Raw genomic sequence first — 17,090 nt, 5'->3', positions numbered from 1 at the left:
AGGTCAATCCAAGGCAGTGTTGGGGTCACAAAAAGTACAGCTTTGAAATGTCCCATTTGCCACACCAAACAGACCCCCATTGCCACCATGAAACGTTTAGTAATTGTCACCGCCCCACCCCCCCTCACTTCAACTCAATCCCCTTATTCATGTGTCAAGAGCAGTCAACAGCAACAGCTCCAGAACCTGTGCCGCAAACCCCTTCCGATACAAGAAATCTACCAAGGATTAGACATTAAGAATTGTCAGTATACTCTTCATATAGACACCCTTACCTTCACATCGATAGTTTATTCCTCCACGTTTCATGCTGCAGCCATTGTAGGGCCTCGAATGTGTGTTGCTGATCTTCTAAGTCCTGTGGGGGAAAGCATGCATGCTGCATTGGGAATAAAGGGATCCGATGACAAACTTGCATCGTTCCCATCAAAAGTGTATTTTGCATCAACTCCTTGTCCATTTTTTGTCACCTGAAAAACTCTTGACGAAAGCCCAATTTGACCTCACCCAAAATCATAGTATTTTTGGAGAAAAAAATAGTTTTTTCTGATCCTTTTGAAAGGTAAATATAAACAAAATGTCAAAAAATTCCATCAGACAAATATAAACTGGAATGATGTACTGTTTATTAAGCGTGACACAAGGAGTACCAGGCTTCACTAGGCAATATCCCTTTTCTGAAATACTTTAATGTCCATACACTAGAAAAGGATTAGTGTTTTGCTACCTGAAAACCACATATGGCTAGGATTTCATGCAGCTTCATTGGGGCACTGTCATGGGAAAACACAATCACATGTTACTTTTTTCTCCTCCATCCCCCCCAGTTACAGGAAACTTGTTTATATTGCCCTTTAACTTGAACACAGGCAATCATTCGATTACGAAACAGTTTTTCAAAACCATGTTTCCATATATTTCCAAATGTTAGTAAGGCAGTGCATACGTTTGACTGGTGCATGGCAGTGCAGACTTGCAAAAGTGCAATGCACGACAGTGCTATTTTTAGGAACTTTTAAAATCACTTTTACCCAACTTGCAGTTTCCAATTTAGATTCGTTCTCACCCCCTTGCATGACTTACCTCAACATTTGAAGTCATAATGTAATCTTACAATAGGAAAGAAGTGTGTGTACGCAGAGTACTGAACTAATAAGCAAGCTAACCTGCCAAAAAGACTGTCCGCCAAACCTTCACCTAAACCTTCAAACATTGAAGACTAAAGCAGTGCTCCTTGATCATGGTTTTATCAGGTTGGCTCAGTCAGTGTATTTTGCTACTTTATAGCCACCAGAACTAAATGTAACCAAGGATGTATTCTCTCTTTTACAGTGAATTTAATTGAGGAGTTAAACACCTTTTTTCATACTGCTCTTACAAAGGTAGAAACGAGTGGGTTCAGAACAAGGGGAGCCTATTAAATGTTGGCAAGTATACAGATTAACAAGAACATAGCCTTACTCTCTTCACCCACAAATCCTGTATTTTCAGCTGCAATGACCAAACACAGAAAACTGAAATACTGAAGCATCCACAGAATGACCCAATGTGAGCCAAGATCGTGCCAGCAAAAGGCAATTGTGGAAACAAATAATGTGGCTGCACAAGCATGACCAAAGGGGGGTGGATAAACAACACTCAATTTCACAAAAATGTTTTTAAAAATGCTGTGTGAATGAAACATTAAGTACCCAAATATTGCAAAAGTAATTCCACAGAATCATCTGGTTAGACCGTCTGAAATCTAGAATAGAAGCAGAACCTCAACATGTTTCACTTTCTATGAAACGTCTGTTAAAATAAATCCTGTCAGGATTCACATGTTACTTATGCATTATATTGAGATCAAGCCATCAGCCTACTTTCAGGGCTAAAACAAAAGGGTACAAGATCGATCAAGTCGCCATCAATGCTAAACTCATTCAAATGTTCCACTATGTTTATTTGTTCTTGCAAACATATGAACATGCTCAAACAGCCACACCTTAAGTACTTGATGTGACGAACGAAAATATAGTAAAACACGTTCAGAAAATGTGTTCTGCAGCTGTACAAGTAAAATAAATATGCACTGTTTTTGAAAATCTTTCAGAAGGGGGACCATCCATTCTATATTGGCAGTTATAAGAGTACCATCATAGGACTGACCCAAAACTGCACACTTCAGGGACTGTAAAATAGTTGTTCAAAACCCTGTACATAACTAAGGATCTTTTCTGAATACTCAATCTTGCTCACTACAGAGTAATCCTAATGCTTTTACAAAGATGGAGCTCTTTCTTAAATTTCCCCAAATTTGCATTTTTAAAAACTGCATGTGAAGAATTAGGCATATTCAGCGATGGCCAGAGGCCCCTAAAATCGCCATAGTTCTTAGAGACCATTTAAAACTGGTAAACCCTTACCTATAGAATATGATAAGAAGGGGAGGGGCGAAGCATCACAGAAAACCAAACATGATTTGTGCTCTCTGGCTGTCATGGGATCAGCTGAAGATCAGTGTTGCAGCCATCCAAAACGTGTTTCCCCCTTAACAGAAGTTTGGCAACCGCAAACCAGCTCCTTCACATCACCACACGAGCCAAAGGTCAACTGAGGGTTTTAAAAGTGCATATAAAATTGGGGTACAAGATATACACCAAAAACAGAATGCAGTGAGATGGATTTGCTGAGCTGTACAAATTGTCCAACTAAAGCCCAGGAGCTCTAAAACACTTAATCCTTTGTTGAACACGCTGGTGCAGTTTCGTGTGACAGCCAACACAGCACCGCCAAAAAAAATGTAATCGCTGGAAAGCTGACCAACCCATTTCTAAACGCATGATAGTCAGTTCAGAATCCAGCAAAATATATCTGTATTGCGTTAAATATACATATATATAAAAAAAGAATAGTCAAATATAAACTTCAGACCAAATAAGATGTTAAAAAAAACAGGGAACCAGTTTACATTGACACTTCTTTAAAAAATAGAATGCTTTCTTTTCAAATCAATTTACTTTTAAATCAGACCATTGACCAAAAGATTTCTGGTTGCGTTTTGTGTTCTGGGTGTTTCCAATGCCAGTTTTTGGTTGGCTAGCCTTCCACGTTCTGATTGATAAGTCAGAGGAAACTGTGAATAGGGTCAGTTCAGAAGAGTAGCGCTCTGTTTATTTTGTTGTTCATGTCCGTTGCTCCTCCAAAAATCAATCGATGTACTGGGATAGCCAGCGGAAGCCCTCACCATAACCCTGCCTTTTAAGCACACTGCACATGAATACTTCCATCGGACGCGCATTCAGATCCTTCAGTGGCACATTACCCTGCAAGACAAAGAAAACCAGGTCACTTTCACTTAACGTTTCACCTGGTTACTCAACAGGTATTTACTTAATTTAAATTTTTCAGTCAGTCTATACAAATTCCTTGTTACACGAGAGACTGCACTCGTATTAACTGAATATAAAAATTACCAAATGAGCACCTTTTAAAATGTATACGAGAGCCATGACATTGGGGGTTGCAGGGGCAGCCATAGTCGAGGGCTCCCCCACCCCATTACAAAATGAGGCAGAGGAAAAGTAGGCTGAGGTTGAGAGGCCAAACAGAGTGAAACAGACAACGATTAGTGGGGTCCAGTGGTAGGCTCAGGTGGAGCTTGGTGTGTTTGAGAGAAGGAGGGGTTTGGGGAACCAAACCGTTACAAAGGAGCTGGAGGAAAAGGTCTGTGGTGTTGATGGGAGGACTAGGTGAAACACAGTGGGCTGGAGGAAAACCAACCAACTTAGCAAAAGGCCTGGAGTAACATAGGTCACACAAGTGATTACGTTACTACTGTAAGTGGTCAAGTTAACCAAGGCAAAAAGTGATTACAAAGAAAAAAAAAAAGTGTCTGGGAACCACAGAATCGAACTGGCTCTGTGTCCGTGACTAGGGCTTTCCTCGCAAGTCATCCACCAGTACAGAAGAACAAATTACTTACCCCTGGTAACGTTCTTTCAACTGGATGTTCCTCCAACGAATTCCTCCTCTTTGACATGTGTCCAGCTTCTGCTGCTTCTGACATTTTTCAGCAGAGGGCGACTTGCGTCGAGTCGATGGCCCTCGAAGGCCTCTGTCGAGGGTGACATCAGATGTTATAAGTAGCACGCACTGCACCCGCTGCCTTAGTTCTGTTTCCCCCTCCTCGTGTAGCAGATATGCCCATAAAGCGGGCCTGACCGTACTCAGCCTTGTTGGAACAAGCTGTAGTAGCATGGGAAATTCTACAGAGGGGTAGGTTGGAAGGGCGATGAGGAATATGTTGGAGGAACATCCAGTCGAAAGAACGTTACCAGGGGGTAAGGAACAAGTTACTTACCTGTAACTGTTGTTCTCCAGCATGGGTCTGGCATGGATTCACATGCTCATGAATATTCCCCGTCAGGCTGGGAATCCTCGGTAAAGAAAAAAACAGTATCAGTTTCGTTTCTGATCTGTCTTTCGTAGTAATAACCAATCACTGGTCTCTGCGTCATACTGACCACAGCCAATGACTGCCCTCTACCTAAGCACCGCCTCTGGCAGCCATCTTCAGATTTGGAAGCACGTGAAGTGGCAGTATGACCAAGTGAAGAGGGGTAGGCGGGAGGGTTCGCATGTGAATCCATGCCAGACCCATGCTGGAGAACAACAGTTACAGGTAAGTAACTTGTTCCTTCTCCAGCATGGGGTCTGGCATGGATTCACATGCTCATGAATAAAGAATACATAGCAGTACACACATGCACAACCACGGGAGGTGGCAAAGGCTCAACATTAAGCATTACATCAAACAACATTAAGCATCTTACCTCCTCACCAGGCTCACCTCAGGCGAACAGGTTGCGCAGCACTGCTTGGCCGACCCTGGACTCCTCCCTGGAATCCCGGTCGACGCAGTAGAATTTCGTGAAGGTGTGCGTCGACCTCCACGTAGCAGCCCTGCATATGTCCAGCAGGGGCACACCAGATAGGAACGCCGTGGTAGCTGCGATCGCTCTGGTGGAATGGGCTCTCGGACGGCCAGGCAGCGGTCGGTTTGCCAACCGGTGACAGTACATGATACAGCCGGAGAGCCATCTGGAAATGGAAGCCTTCGAGAGAGCCTTCCCCTGATTGACAGGTCCAAAGTTCACAAAGAGTTGTGACGTCTTCCGAAAACACTTCGTGCGGTCTACGTAGAACTTCAGCGCTCTAGCCACATCCAGCGAGTGCAAAGTCCTCTCAGCCGGCGACGGGAAGAACACAGGCAACACCAAGGGTTCGTTGAGATGGAAGTCCGACGGTACCTTGGGCATGAAGGAGGGGTGCGTCCTGAGCACTACCCTCGTGTCGTGAAAAGTCAAGTACGGGGCCTTGCAGGAAAGGGCCTGGATCTCCCCCACTCGTCGTGCGGAGGTGATGGCCACAAGAAACGCTGTTTTCCACGACAGAAATTTCAACGGAGCCGAGTGCAGAGGCTCGAACGGAGGTCCCATGAGCTTGGTCAGCACCACGTTGAGCTCCCACGCCGGGGCCGGAGCCTTCACCGGCGGGAACGATCTGAACAGTCCCTTCATGAACTCTTTCACCAGACGATGAGACCACAAGGACGTCCGCCCCGTGGTTCTGGTGTATCGGGAGATCGCAGCAAGATGAATCTTGATGGACGCGTGTGCCAGTCCAGCTTTGGCCAGCGTCAGCAGGTACGGCAGTACTTGGGGAGCCGTAATCCGTAGAGGGTTAATCTGTGCGTGGCACCAGACAGAGAACCTCTTCCATTTGTGTCCGTAGCATTTAAGAGTCGAGGACGCCCTGGCCTTTGCAAGAACCTCTCTGCAGTCGGCCGGTATGTCGTATCCTCCGAACTCTAGCGCTGCAGGAGCCAGGCCTGCAAGTTCAGCGATTTCGGGTCGTGGTGGAGGATGGTGCCTCCTTCCCTGGAGAGTAGATCCGCGTCCACCGGCAGCTTGATTGGCGGGGACGCTGACAAGTCCAGAAGGTCCGGGAACCATATCTGCCTCGGCCACGCAGGTGCGACGAGGATCATCCTGCACCGTGACCTCTTGAGCTGGTTGGCGAGCCGGATTAGCAGTGGCAAATTAGGGAACGCGTAGAGGAACAGGCCCTCCCAGGGGAACGAGAAAGCATCGCCCATGCTCCTCGCCTGGGGAAACCTGCTGGCGAACCTCAGGCACTTGGAGTTCGTCGCCGTCGCGAACAGGTGATCTGGGTTGTGCCCCACCGTCGGAAGAGGCGATCCACTAGATCCTGCCGTAGCTCCCACTCGTGGCACGAGCGCAGCTCCCTGCTGAGCGAGTCGGCGATGGTGTTTTTTATCCCTGCCAGATGAAACGGCACCAGAAACATCCTTTGGGCGACGGCCTAATGCCACAGGTCCTGCGCCTCCTTGGACAGTGCTGGGGACCTGGTTCCGCCCTGTTTCCTGATGTAAAACATGGTGGTGGTGTTGTCGGTGAAGATCCTCACCACCTTGCCCTTGAGGGACGGAAGGAAGGACCTGAGGGCCCAAAACACTGCACGGAGCTTCAGGACGTTGATATGTAGGGATTTCTCCGTCGGGAGCCAAAGGCCTCTTGCGTGCAGATTTTCGGTGTGCGCTCCCCACCCTTCCAGGGAGGCATCCGTGGTCACTGTCTCCTGGTGGGCTGGGGTCTGGAAGTCCATGCCCGCCGTCAGATGCGCGCGGGTGCCCCACCACCGGATCGCTCGTCGGAAACTCTCGTCGAGTGTGATCCTTTCCTCAAAGCTGCCCGTCGTTTGGATCCAGCGCGCGTCCAGGAACTCCTGCAACGGGCGCATCCGGAGCCTGCACATGGGAATGAGGTAGATGCAGGAAGACATCATTCCGAGGAGGGACTTGATGGACCTCACCTTGGCCGCGTCGGCCACCAACATCCGCTGCACCATGCCCAGGATGGTCCTGGTCCTCTCCTCCGACGGGGAGGCCAGAAGGGACACTGTGTTGAGCCTCGCTCCCAGAAACAGAGCGTCTTGCGCGGGTACCAGGTGGGATTTGGCGTAGTTCACGGAGAATCCCAAGTCCGTGAGAAGTTGGACGGTCCTTGCCGTGTGAACCACGGCAAGCTCCCTCGTCTTGGCTAGGGGTAGACGTGGATCCCTTCGCGGCGCAGCTGCGCCGCCACCGGTGCGAGGCACTTGGTGAACACCCTGGGTGCCGACCGTAGTCCGAAGGGGAGGGCTTTGAACTGGTAATGACGCCCTTGGACCACAAACCTGAGGAATTTTCGGTGCCCCTTTAGGATGGGAATATGGAAGTAGGCATCCTCCAAATCCAACGACGACAGGAAGTCTCCTTCCTCCAGCTGACCCAGGACGTGCTGGAGGGTGACCATCCGGAACTTTTGCGCCTTGATGAACTTGTTCAGACGTCGCAGGTCCAGGATGGGGCGCCATCCCCCCGTCTTCTTCTTCACGAGGAAGTATCTCGAGTAAACTCCGGAGCCCCGAAGCCTCTTTGGGACGAGTTCGATGGCGCCCTTCCTGAGCATCGCCTTTACCTCCAGGAGAAGTTGAGGGACGTGAAGTTCTTTCCTGGCCACGGGGGGGACGCGCGGACACCTTCGAAACGCGAGCGCGTGGCCCCGGGCCAAGGCGTCCAGCACCCAACGGTCGGAGATGGACTCCCACACGCTGACGAAGCTCGCCAGCCGGCCTCCCACCGGGGTGCTTCGGTGGGGGCCCGACCCCACGGCCGGTTCAATCCTGCTTCGACGAGGCTTTGCCGCCTTGACCTCCTTGGCGACGACGGCGGGGTCCGCCAGACTTGCCTCGTCCTCTGTAGGCCTCCTGAGACGACGAGCGGGCCGCTTGACGGTAGGTGGAGAAACCGCCGCCGGAACCTTTGGAGGCGCCCTTGCCTCCGCTGCTCCGAAAGGGCGTCCGTCTATGTTGCAGAACTCCAAGGGCCCGGGCCGTCTCGGTGTCCGCTTTAATGGCCTGAAGGGAGTCGTCCACTGTTTTCCCAAACAGGTTGTTCCCATCGAAGGGCATGTCCAGGACTCTGGTCTGAACGTCTTAACGGAAGTCCGTAGCCTTGAGCCATCCACGCCGCCTAAGGCAAACGCCGTTGCCCAACTGGCGGAACCCAGTGTCTGCGATGTCCGTCGCAACGGTAATGGCGTGGTCCGAAGCCACGCCATTACCTTCCTGCAGGATCTCCAGGGCCTCTGCCTTCTTGTCGTCCGGCAAGAAGTCCAGCAGGGGAGCCAGTTTGTACCAGAGCTCCCTGTCGTAGCGGGCCACGATAGCCAAGGCGTTGGCCGCTTTAATCGTCGTCGCTGCAGACGAGATGACTCTGCGTCCCATAGCGTCCAATTTCTTTCCCTCGCCGTCCGGTGGGGAAGTCGATGTGGAGGCCGCACCCCCCCCCCCGCTTTTTTCCTGGCCGCCGCGGAGACGACGGAGTCCAGGGTAGGCTGCGCCCGGAGGCGCAGGGGGGCCGTGTCCGGGACCCGTTACTTTTTCTCGTACCGGTCTCTTCTAGCTGGCGTCGTGGAAGGGTTCTTGAGGAGGGTGAGGCCCTCATCCCAAATGTCGTCCAATAGAGGCACTGCGAGGACCGTCTTCCTCTTGGCCTCGCGCCGCTGATAAAGGAAACCTTCCTTCTTCTCCTCAGGGCAGAGTTGGAAAAGCTCGGATGCCCTGGTGATCATGGAGTGGAACGATCCAATCTCGTCGGGCGGAGAAGCCCTGGTGGGAGGCGACGACGGTACATCCTCGTCGTATACCTCGTCGTCCGTACCCGTCGCTGCCGTGTCAGTCCCCGTATCATCCCCTCGGGTGGACGGGGAGGAGGGCTGGAAGGGGCGCGACGGCTGAAAAGGAGGTGGAGGGTGGATCCTTCTTTTCTTGGTAGGGGGAACACCAGAAGGTCCCGGTTCTGGGTCCCCCGACGAGAGAGGTTCCGTCGGCAACGGTAGTCTCGTCCTTATCTCTGAGCATAAGGACTGTATAGCCAACAAAATGGCCGCCGAGTTGTCTCGCGGCGCTGGCAGAGGGGAATCCGGCGGGCGATCAGGGGCCCCGTCGGTACCCTCGACGATGTCGTCGTCACCTGCGTCGGGATCCATCCCGACGGGCCGGTCTTCTTCCACGCCGAGGCCGTGGCTTAAGACCTCGACCAGCTCCTCCTCCGAGGTTGAGGCCGAATCTACGACGACGCCCTGCCCCCCCTTTTTCTTCCCCACGGGGGATTTCACGGGGGTCCTATCGATGGGCACAAAAGAGGACTCCCTCCGAGGTGGCGGGAGACTCTGAGCCCCGAGGTCGCCACCACTGGTGTAGCCTCCACAGGCTGAGCCAGGGCCGCCGCGGCAGCTTCGATAGAGGGCTTGGCCAGATGGATTAAGGCCTTCACCACCTTAGGTGCGCTCACCGCCTTATCCTTGAGGGGGGGGACACTGCCTCGCTCCCCCTCCGCCTTCGAGCTCGACCGGGGCCTCCAGGAGCCTCGCCGGGTGCTCGGCCTTCCTCTTACCCGACCCAGAGCGTTGGCTCGTGGTTGATGGTGCCGGGGAGGGTGCGCCCAGCCTGGCGCCCGTAGAGCCCGACCGTTCGGCGCTCCCGGTGCCAGCGGACTCGCGGTGCTTGGCCTTATGTTGGACCCCCGTCGCCGGGGCGTCCTCAAAGGTCTTAGAAGACCGCTCGGATTTCTTCCTCTTCTTCTCGCCGGACGGGCTCTTCCCTTCCAGCCAGTTGGCGAGACGTTGATGGTGGTCCTTCATGGTCCGCTCCGACATGTTGCCGCAAAACGCACAGTCCTTCTCCACGTGCGTCTTGTCCTCATGTAGGCAGTAAAGACAAAAAGAGTGTTCGTCCTCCTTGAAGACGTTCTGCAGCTGGCATCCAGGGCAGACCCTGAACAGCTTTCCGGGCGTCGAGCTTCCCTTCTCCTGGGCCATGACCGGGCCTGAGAAACTTCTGGAGTCCTCCAAAAGCGTAGCTCGACGAAATCTTCACCCTTGAGGGGCGCAGACGAATCCGACACGGGTCCCCGTTAATCGGATGGAGAGTCGGTGGAGCTTGAGGCTCTTTTGACCGAAAAAACGAAGTTTTTGAGAAAAAACGTGAAAAAAAAATAGTACTAACGCTCGAGAGCAATAGCACGAGGATCCCAACACATGAACGTGCGGTAAAAATCTGAAGATGGCTGCCAGAGGCGGTGCTTAGGTAGAGGGCAGTCATTGGCTGTGGTCAGTATGACGCAGAGACCAGTGATTGGTTATTACTACGAAAGACAGATCAGAAACGAAACTGATACTGGTTTTTTCTTTACCGAGGATTCCCAGCCTGACGGGGAATATTCATGAGCATGTGAATCCATGCCAGACCCCATGCTGGAGAAGTAGCTTGTTCTTCAAATGGATTGTGTCCTCCAATGTATTCCTCATCTTTGTCAGATTGCCAAAGCAGTATCCATGATTGGACGAGGGTGAACATTTGGACATTTGTATTTAAAGGGCAGAGTAGAGTACTGCCGTACCAAAAACATCCTGAGCATGGAAAGTATCCAGGGAGTAATGCTTAGTAAACGTGTGTATTGAAGGCCACGTTGCAGCATCACAGATGTTTTTAATAGGAACACCCCTTTGCAGGGCTGTTGACGTACCCATGTCTCTGGTTGAATGAGCATGCAAGCCCTCAGGAGGGTCCTTGCTGGCAAATCTATAGCATTCGTAAATAGTGAGAATGATCCACCTACACCAGGTCTACTTAGAAACAGGCTGGCCTAGTTTGTGTCCTGTATATCCCACAAAAAGCTTGTCATCCACTCTCACTTTGGACATTCTGGAAATATAAAAGCTTAATGCTCTCCTAGGGTCCAACCTATGGAGCCTTTCCTCTTCCTTAGTAGGCTGCGGAGGAGAATAGAAGGCTATACCAATAGTATAGCCTTAAAGGTCAACAACCTCAACGGACATGTGTGCAAGGGTTCAAATGGAGCACACATCAGAAACTTCAAGACCAAGTTAAAGTCCCAAACCGGAACCTGAAAAGGTGATGGCGGGAAATTCATGAGCCCTTTTAGAAACGGAGTAACCAGTGGGATCTTGAAATAGGAACATTCCTCAGCTGAGCGCTAAAAAGATTGCTAGCTGCTAGGTAACCTTTAATGGTTCCAACCTGAAGACCCTTGTGCGCCAATGAAAGCAAAAAGGATGGAACATCCGGAGTCGTACACTGAAAAGGATTAACATTCATTTGTTTGCACTTGTCACGAAACGTATTCCAACAGCAACGGTGCAGAGACTTTGGTTGCTGGCCGCATGGCCGAAAGCAACACCTCCATGTCGTCATCCGGGAGGTCCCAATCCTTATATCAACCTTTCAGAAACCATGCATGAAGGTTGACAGTCTTGACCTCTGGATGGAGATCCCGACTTTCCTCTTTGTAAGGGATGCATCAGAGGACAGATGGATATGTCCGGGTACCACGATCTCCTGGCCCAATCGTGCGCAATGAGGATCATGCAGGTCCCAAACAGTCATACCCTCCAGAGAACTTCCCAATCCACCACAAGCATGTCTCCTAGAGCTCCTCTCAGAAGCAATTCCCTTGAGCAGTACCGGTCATGAACAGAGCCACTTGAGGGGTTTGCCAAAGGGTGAAGATCACTTGAAGGACTTGCTGAGCTAGTTCCCACGCGTGGGAGACGGCACTCTGCCTGCTCAGAGCATCCGCAGCCTTGTTCTCCTCCCCGGCTAGGTGAACTACCGCTAAGGAGATTCCTTCTTGAATTGCCAATTACCAGAGCTGCATTGCCTAGCTGCACAGTGGTAGTGACCCAACGCCTCCTCTCGAGGTAGTGCATGGCCACCGTGTTGTCTATTATCAGGACATGTTTTCCCCGTGCAGACTGCAGAAAAGCCTTCAGTGCTAGCCGGATTGCTCTTAGCTCCAAAAGATTGATGTGTAGTTTGGCCTCTACTGATCGTTGGCATGAGCTCCCCACCCTGTGAGTGAGGCATCCGTCACAGCAGTGATCTCCAGCCATGGTTGCCTAAAGTGTTCTCCCTTCCTAAGATTCTCCTCGCAGGCCCACCACAGAAGATCCTGCGAGACTGGCCAGAATCTGAAGGTGATACGACATCCGCACTGAGAATTGGGACCATTGTGTTCTGAGAGCCCATTGAAGGAACCTCATTCTGAGGCGGGCCTCTGGCACCAGAACCATGCAGGATGCCATGAGGCCGGACAACCTCAAGAATTCAAAGGGCGGAAGACTCAGGCACTCAGGAATTTGGTTACCAACTGGAGAATGTCTTGAGCCCTCACACTGGGTGGCGAGCACTTGCAATGTGTCTAATACAGCCCCGATGTACTGGAGCTGTTGGGCAGGTGTCATATGGGACTTCTTGAAATTGAGGGGAGAAGCCCATGGTGTGGCAGGTAACGTTGAGAAGATCCACGGCTTGTTCGGGAGAACGCACCCTGATCAGCCAATCCAGATAGGGGTAGACCTGAATACCCCCGAGGTGCGCTGTCACCACCAGTTTGGTGAAGACCCTCGGGGCAGAAGACAACTTGAACGGCAGAACTCGAAACTGATAATGTGAGCCGTCAATGGCGAACATCAGGTATTTCCTGTGCTCGAAAAAAATAAGCATCCTGAAGGTCCAATGACACAAACCAATCCTGAAGTTGGAGGGCCTGAAGAATCCGAGAAAGAGTGACCATCTTGAATTTGTCCTGCCTGAGGAAATTGTATCTCAAGTCCAAGATGGGTCTCAGTCCCCCGTCCTTTTTGGGGATCAAAAAATATCGGGAATAGCAACCCTTGTTCCTCTGCGCCACAGGCACTGGTTCTATAGTGCCTCTCTCTAGCAGGGTCAATATTTCCTGCACAAGGAGCGGATCCGGAATCCTCAAAGAGTGATTACCTGGTGGATTGGTCTTAGGCTTTGTTATAAAAAGGAAGGGAGTAACCGTGGGCTATTGTTTCCATAGCCCAAGCATCTGAAGTAATGTCTCGCCATTCTTCTAGATGCTGAGACAGCCAAGCCCCACACACCTCCCCACCCCCACTGGTGAGCTGTGACTCAAGGCCTCAGAGCAGTTTTGAAGCGGCTGTTGTAGAGGCCGATGGTAAAGAGGTTGCTGCTTGAGCTGGCTTGGCACCTCTACCTCGTCCACCATGAGAAAACATTTGTTGACCTCCGACTGGCCATTCCTCTCGCCCTTCCAAATTAGGTGTAGTAGTGAAAAGATCTACCCCTCCATTGCTGTCCGCTAGGATGAAAAGGCTGAGGTTGCTGAACAGCGGCACCCAAAGACTTGGCGGCTGCTTTGGATGTCTGCAACTTCTCAAGGCTCTCGTCATCCTTGCTGCCAAAAAGATGAGACCTGTCAAAGGGCATGTTCAGAAGTCTAGCCTGCACATCAGGTGCAAAACCTGACTTTCGCAACCACGCAAACCTGCCTATCATGGTGCTCGTAGCCATGGATCTGCTGACACTGTCTGCAGAATCCAACCCAGACTGAAGGGACTCGCATGAATTCCTTGCGGTTCTTAATAGCCAGGAAGCCGTCCCTTTCTTCCCCTTTGGGAATATGCTCTGCTGCCATATAGATGCACTCCCACAGAGTGTATGAAAATGTTGCCTGGGCACAAGCGGAGTTGGCAGGACTTCAACGCCATAATCACAGCTGAAAATACATTACACGCCCATCCATCCACGTGCTTAACGTCTTTATCAGGATGGATAGTAGGGTACGCTGCCTGTCTCGAAGTAGCCATGGCTGTCTTGAACGCCAGACTCTCGGGAGTGGGGTGAGTTGACAGGTAGAAGGGATCGCTACTGGAGGAGGCGGTATTTTCTTGTATGGAATTGTTCACCGCTGGATTAGTCTCCAGGGTTTCCCAATTTCTGGCCACCCTTTTTTTGCAGACCCACATGGAATGGTAACACTGGATCTGTAGGCAGACCCTTGTCCAAAATGTTAGATCATCCTGATCATAATGCACAGGAAGTCTAGACCAGCCCAAATATTCCACAACTTTCGATATAAGTTGGCTGTAAAAGGCGTGGCCATGCTCTCCTGGGTCTGGTTTGCCAAACTCCAGCTCAGGAGGAGAAGTGTCTCTGCCACTTGCATTATGCAAGGTACCACAGAGATCCTGCATCCTACTGTACTAAAAAAATGAGGCATTCCGGTACATTAGGGGTCCCAAACTGGAGAGCTTTTTTGGTAGAGGGGGGTACACCTTTTCTCATGTGTAGTACCCAGAAGCTTCAAAGTCGTAGACTTGGACTTAGCAACCGCCTTCTTTGGAAGTTCAGTCACAGGTATCTGCGCCGGTAAAATTGGCGCCTACGGCAAAGGTCTGACCGAGGTGGAAGACCCGATAGGCACCATCGACTGGCATGGCGTCAATGGCTTTGAGGGCTTCGAAGGTTTCGATTGTGTCTAAGACCTCGACTTCTCTTCCCACCTCAATTCATCCTTCGATACCTTGCTCGAACGAAGCCTCAACGCCACCTGATGTGGATCATTCGTTTATCCAGGTGCGAGTATCCGGCCGAGACTGCTCCCAGCCACCTTCGACAGAAGGCGTGTACAGAGCTTTGCGCTGTTTATCAAATATCTTAAGCATCTCCACACGGAAAGTTTTCCCATTCTGCCGACGTCTATTTCTTGGATGGGCATTTTACCCTCTCGAAGATGCCACCTGACAAAAGTCAAGAAAGGCGACCGCTGGTGCCTTCTCAAACGTTTCGACAAGGATGATGAGTGGCAGGAATCACTCCTGGACCTTGAGCGCTTGGTCTTCTTACTCTGAGGAGAGTCACCTCTCTACTCATCGGTCAAAGACCCAGAAGGTAGGGACTTATGGGGCTTGGACACCTTGCCTACCTTGAGCTTCCCCTTTCGTTCCCTCAAGTGCTTTCCAGTCAGACTGACACTTGGGAGCACGTATCCGCGTCATGTCCCTCACAGAGGAACCACAGGAAGTCTTGATGCAGGTCCGTGATGGACATCTTTGAGCTGCAGTCCCGGCATTTCATTAATCCGGACTGAGGTGTCGTCGGAGTACAAGAAGAAGACATAACAGAAACCAACAGCAAATACTTCAGAAGTACGCCAAGTTTCACAAAGTAAACGCGTTTGCAGAAAAACTGAACTGAGGCAACGGGCGCAGTGCGTGCTACTTAGAACATCCAGTCACCCTCGACTGCGGCCTTCAAGGGCGCCCTGTGCCCACAAATTTGCAAAGCTGCCGAAGCTGGACACTACATGTCAAAGATGAGGAATACGTTGGAGGACAATCCATTCGAACATTAGGCACTATCCAGCGATTAGCATGTTGAGGGGCTAACCTGAAAGGCACAAAGTGAAAAATTTCAGGTGTACCACGCTTTGCTCTTCCCAGTGCGACGAGCAGCACAACCCCCGATGGGGGAAACAGAAGCACAGTGCATAGGAAGGATGTTCAGAATGTTGCAGAATGCTACACACATTAAACTCCCCCGGCTGCTCAAACTGAGATTAAGGAAATCAGATAAGTAACGGTCCAAAACGAGACCATGTTCATTCCCGAATGGCAGAATTGAGGAACATTTTGGGAACACCTAAACAAGGATTCAAACAAATGAGGAACAACCAATGGGAAGTGAAAACCGAGACAAAAGCCCCTCCTGAAGGAGAAGGGATAAAAACATCACCAGGAGAGAGGATCCTGAAGGATGCAGATGTTTCTACTTCTGCTGCTTTGCAGAAGTGGGAAGAAAGGTGTGTAGAAGTAGAACATCCAGGAAGAAGGCTGCACAAGTTTGGGAAAGGTTTGAAAGACCCATACCTGAAAGACCCATACCTGAAGCAGTCTGACTACTCCCTGGCAAGGCTAGTTCGCAAAAATATTCTAGATGGCGCTCCCATGGACCGATAAGGCCCACAACCTAAATGCCTTTCCAAAGCAACTGCAGACTCAGAACCTGTAGCAGGAAGATTACAATGATGGCCTGAGCAGGACCCCAATGGTGGTGGAGGGGCAATACCCATTCAAGCGTTATAAACCTAAGGTCCAGGAGAGATTAGTAGAGCAACCAGACAAACTGAAGCTCAGGGGGAACCATGTTGTAACAGTCTCAAATCTACGGTCCAGGAGGGACTGGCTGAAACCCCAAAACTGAACCAAGGTTCCAGCAGGGACCAGTTCAGCAACCTGAACTGAATCAAAGGACCAGAAGAGACATACTAAGGACTAAGAGCCTGAAACCAGAGAAGGCCTACAAGAGTGATTAGGGAAGCCTAGAAAATCTCAACAGTAGAAGGCTGAGAGGCGACACTGAGAAAGCTTAAGAGAAAATGTTCCACAGAGACATGGAGTGCCTACAAGGAGGACAAAGGTTAAAACCGAGGGATGGTTCTGGAAGAGCAGGGGAAGGCAGAGAGGACCAGGGGCCAAGTACAGACGGAGTAACTGCATCAAGAGCTTACTGTGAACAGTTTGTTTCTGGATTAAAATAAGGTTGCATTTCAAAATACACGTTTCAAAAGTCCACCATAATTACAAATTATGTACCAAAAAAAGAAGGATGAAAAAATAAAATTAGGATTTGATTACAGTAATCAAAAAAATTAAACCTCTGGAAAATAGTAGCGGACAACATGAATACACAGATTTTGGAAGCTTGTTTTTCCTTGGAGAAATGGTTACATTTTTACAAGACAATGCATGATGTCTTAGACTGATGGCCAAGGACAAGAGGTAGTCAACCTACCCAAGATTCATCAGAACCCAGATGGTGATCAGTATTTAGCGTTAGGCCTAAGAAAGTTGGGGGAAGCCATTTCATCTCTCAGACATCACACAAAGCTCCAGGTCCCGACTGCTTGCTGGTAGACTTTTTTTTTTTTAAAGAGGAAATAGAAATTTTGACCTACATCCAACATGTCTGTTTAATTTCAAATTAGCAAATGACTGATCCCGGACTCCGAGTTGTCCCTATATACAAGGGCACTATAACAGTACCATCAGTACCGCTCAATCTCGCTCATTGATGCACCCTGCAAAGTCTTTGGAAGAACCCTTCCCGCTTACCTAGAGGAATGGGTTGTCAAT

The 17,090-nt window shown here is 50.3% G+C and overlaps 1 protein-coding gene across 1 annotated transcript in view; it reads right to left on the bottom strand.

The window, feature by feature from the left end:
* Window positions 1-604: 604 nt before the first annotated feature.
* Window positions 605-17,090, bottom strand: part of LOC138472375 (small COPII coat GTPase SAR1A) — a 271,220-nt gene continuing 254,734 nt past the window's right edge. The window contains exon 7 of the mRNA XM_069610511.1: window positions 605-3,305. Coding sequence (XP_069466612.1) covers window positions 3,189-3,305 — 117 coding nt within the window. The 3' untranslated portion in view covers window positions 605-3,188. The remainder of the gene's footprint in view (window positions 3,306-17,090) is intronic.

The sequence above is a fragment of the Ambystoma mexicanum genome, chromosome 8, assembly GCF_040938575.1.
Source record: "Ambystoma mexicanum isolate Mex_15411 chromosome 8, UKY_AmexF1_1, whole genome shotgun sequence".
NCBI classification, from domain to species: Eukaryota; Metazoa; Chordata; class Amphibia; order Caudata; family Ambystomatidae; genus Ambystoma; species Ambystoma mexicanum.
The sequence above is the reverse complement of the archived record's forward strand: the minus strand, read 5'-3'. Positions and strand labels throughout refer to the sequence as shown.